Source organism: Drosophila kikkawai, unplaced genomic scaffold, assembly GCF_030179895.1.
Source record: "Drosophila kikkawai strain 14028-0561.14 unplaced genomic scaffold, DkikHiC1v2 scaffold_182, whole genome shotgun sequence".
Lineage (NCBI taxonomy): Eukaryota > Metazoa > Arthropoda > Insecta > Diptera > Drosophilidae > Drosophila > Drosophila kikkawai.
In genome coordinates this window covers 93,589-97,646 of record NW_027222518.1, presented here as the reverse complement: position 1 = coordinate 97,646, position 4,058 = coordinate 93,589, and the positions used below count along the sequence as shown (strand labels likewise).

General features: G+C 46.0%; 1 protein-coding gene across 1 annotated transcript; it reads left to right on the top strand.

Moving 5' to 3' along the window:
• Nucleotides 1–2,191: 2,191 nt before the first annotated feature.
• On the top strand, nucleotides 2,192–3,697 carry LOC138929394 (uncharacterized). The gene has a single exon (XM_070288830.1). It carries the CDS (start codon nucleotides 2,192–2,194, stop codon nucleotides 3,695–3,697), a length of 1,506 nt encoding a protein of 501 aa, XP_070144931.1.
• The last annotated feature ends 361 nt before the right edge of the window (nucleotides 3,698–4,058 follow it).

The window sequence follows — 4,058 nt, the reverse complement described above, 5'->3', positions numbered from 1 at the left end:
CGAGGATTCACCGATTCCTGATATGGAGATGACTGAACGATGTATCTTGAGCTGAAGCTGGTTGACGAAACGAGAGGTAACAAAATTGATTTGAGAAGCTGAATCGGGCAGGGCTCTGCATGGTACGAACACGCCAGAGCGATTTTTTACGTAGACTATGGCGGTAGCAAGCAACACGTATTCAGATCAAGTCGACGATGAAGCTAAAGGCGGTGTTTTAGACAAGGCTACAGAGACGTGAGATGATCCTTGCGGAAGTATTTCTGGAACAGGCCGGTCCAGGGTTGCAACGGGATTTGGTTCCAAATGAAGAAGACTATGGTGCCTCTGGTGGCAGTGTCTACAGTTGCCAGACTTGCATTGCTGTAGGCTGTGTTCTTTTCGTAGGCAGTTGAGACAAAGATGCAGCCTTTTTGACTCTCTATACCGCTGACTGGGGTTCAATCTTAAGAATTGTGGGCATTTTGTCAAATAATGTTCCCTAGACTCGCACAGGGTACATGATGGCATAGCTGATGATGAAGCAATGAGGGTGCTACGACAAAATTTGCTAGATACTTTTCCAACCTGTTTGCTAGGTGCTTGGTTTACCATAGCGTATTCCAAATTATCCATCATGCGCCATCTAAGGTCCAAGAACGATGAGAATTTATCCCAACTTGGCAGCTCCTGGGAAGGCAACCCATCTTCCCACCTCTCCTGGGTCTGAATGTCCAGTTTTGAAACGATGAGATGAATTAAGAGGCCGTCATAGATTTCCTGCGTAGAGGCCATAGTAGCCAGGGCGAATTTGATTTGTCGCTTAACTGCCGCAAACTACTTGCGGATCCCTTCTCCATCTCTGGTAGCTTAAATAACGATCGAACATGTGCCTGAAAGTGCAATAATTTATTATCAAATCTCGACGTTAACAATTCCAAAGCCCTGCCGTAATTATTTTCCGTGGGCTCCAGCGAGTGAATTGCGTCCAGTGCTATGCCGTCCAAACATGCACGAAGATGCTGAAATTTTTCCACCTTTGTTAGATCTTCGTTCTTTCCCACTACCGTGTTGAACATGACGTAGAAATCCAGCCAATCGATGTAAGCTTCGCCAAATCGCGGAAGTTGAAGTTCCGGTAGCCTGGTGGGCCGCGAATTGCACTTGAGGGCGGCTGTGTGTCCACCGAGAATGCCATGCAACTCAGTTGAATTTGCCAACGACTTTATCTTCTCACTATTGAGATGGCGGCAGATTTTTCCTTTCGTCTCACAATATGCCGTGGTAAAGGTTAAGCGCGCCTCTGACTCCAGCTCCTCAATCACAAGCTGTTCGAAGTTAAGTCGAAAGCTATCGAAGTCAGAGTACATGCGCTCGATGAAATCCAACCGCACCTGCAACTCACTTTCGTCGAATTTGGCCAACTCCTCCTCTGTCAGAAATAAATTTAGGGCCGCCAGCTGGCGTATCATAGAACCTGCCTTTGCACGATAAAGCTCCGCGAGCTCAGGCTTTTTTCGTATGTTTGGCTGGCATTTTGAATTTTTATTTGCAGCTTGTAGGGTATACGAAAGTCACCGCATGAAATTTGAGCTGCACCTGCACTTGGGCCACCGATAACCTAAGACCGAATTTGAGGGTAATGAGGGAGCCGAAAACAAAGGGCAACGACCTCTGCATGGCGAGCGAAGTTGTATAACACTTTCCGTTATGCAAAAGGGTTCAGACTGTTCAGCAGCCGATTCTAACTGTACAATGTATGTATGTAAAAAGGGAAGTGATCGAAGCAGGCGGAGAGCTTCGAAGCGACGGTAGCAAAGTAGGAACAGGGAGAATAATATTCATTGAGTTTTGTGGAGTTCAGCAGTTCGGTTGAACTTCAGCAGATACAAAAGCAGAGAAAATAACTAAAGTTGAATAAAAAACGGAAAAAGCAGAAAACTTGCAAATTTTAGAAACATAAATAATATCCGAAAATTAGTATAATAAACCGTAACATAAAAGGGTAAATACCAATCTCACATTTGGGGGCTCGTTCATCTCACATTTGGGGGCTCGTCCATCTCACATTTGGAGGCTCGTCCATCTCACATTTGGGGGCTCGTCCAAACCTAAATTGCAAGTCCTGAGAAGTCTGAAAGGCGGATAGCGGAAGGGAATCAATGTGAAGCCGTATTACACTAGATCTGTCGCAGCGGATAAAGGTATCAGAATGGATAACTTTGGTAAAGCTGGTGAACAGGAGAATGACGATGAAGTTAAAAGCATGCAGAATCGTGTCGGAACAAGTGGAAGGCAGAATGATACAGGAATAGCAGTTGAGAGCAGCTCGATCGACGAAAACACAAAAACGCTGAAAGACCTTGTGCAGCTGCTTGCCATAAAGTTTGGAGCGGAGGAGCAAAACAGTGGATGCTCGATTACAGCGGAAAGCTTCGCGAAAGTTATTCCAGAGTTTGACGGAGAATCCATTCCAGTAAAGTACTGGTTCGACAATTTTGAGCAGAATGGTGCAGCCTACGGGCTGAATATAAAACAAATGTATGTCCAGGCTCGGGCGAAAATGGTGAACACCGCAAAATTATTTTTGGAGTCTACGTTCGTTCATCAATATGCAGAAATGCGTATGCTGATGGAGACAGAGTTTAGTCGTCAATATGTGTGCAGTGCTGATGTCCATGAGCAGCTCCGTACTCGGAAGAAACGCAAGGACGAATCATTTCATGTATACCTACTGCAGATGAAAAAGATTGCGTCACTTGGCAACATCGATGTTCGTTCAGTAATCCGTTATGTTGTTGACGGCCTAAGCATGAGGAGTGACTTTAGATACTCTCTCTACTGTTGCAAAACGTACAAAGAGCTACAGGAGCAGTATGAGATGTACGAACGAGTGGGCGAGAAGCCGTTTAAGCCGAACAATGAGAGGTCGACACCGGACAATAGGATGCAGCGCGAGTTCAACCACAGGAGGAATCACTGCTTCAATTGTGGATCTGCAGATCATCTTCGCAAGGATTGCAAGGCTGCTGTGAAATGCTTGAGTTGCAAAGAGGGTCACATGTCAAGGGATTGTCCTTGGTCAGCTGCTGGCGTTCAAGTTTTGCGGAGTGCAATTCGCATGAAAAAGGTGACCATCAACGACGTGGAAGTGGAGTGTCTGGTAAATACTGGAGCCGACGTATCTATTTTGCGCAATTATATCTTCAAGAAAATACCGAATGTCGTTTTGGTGAGATCTGCGTCGAAGCTGCGTGGGCTGGGAAAGAAGATCACATGTCCAGTTGGCTACTTTTTGGCTGAAGTTGCAGTAGATAAGGAGATGACGCCACATAAGTTTGTTGTTGTTGAGGATGAGGACATCGAGTATGACGCGCTGCTGGGATTCGATTTCATCTCGAAGTTCGAATTTTCGATGTTGGTCGACGGATACAGGTTTTCTTCCCCGCGGGGGGAGAAGGCTTGTGAGGAATCAAACCAGATGAGTATTTATAATATAATAAATACAGATGAGGAAATAGATGTTCCTCCGCAGTACGCTAAGGAAGTGGCGCAGCTCATCAAGAACTATAAGGCAGTGGATTTGGTAGCAGAAGTTCCAGTAAAGCTGCGAATTGTGCCGGATGCTGAAATCGTCCCATTTCGTCAAGCCCTGAGTAGATTGGCCAGGAGTATGGACATACAAGGACATACTGCACCCTTCGGTCAGTCTGCGTAGTCTGTGGAGACTTCCACAATTCCGCAGACTGCCCTGCGAACAAAGAAGACCCAAACACGAAAAAATGCGGAAACTGTGGAGGAAATCACACAGCTAACTACAGAGGCTGCGTGGTCTACAAGGAGCTGAAGAGTCGCATGCGACGAGCAACAGCTACACGCCAACAAAATACACAAAATGTGTATTATAATTCAAAAACTACTCCAGAAGTATTTTTTGCCAAAGCAGCCAGATCCTCTTTTGGTCCGCTAAGTGCCCCCACGGGCATCTCCTACGCTGAAGCTCTACGAACAGGTATGCAAAATCCTCCCTCCTCAAACTCGGTAAACGCTCAGCAGGCCCCAGGGCAGTCACAAAACAA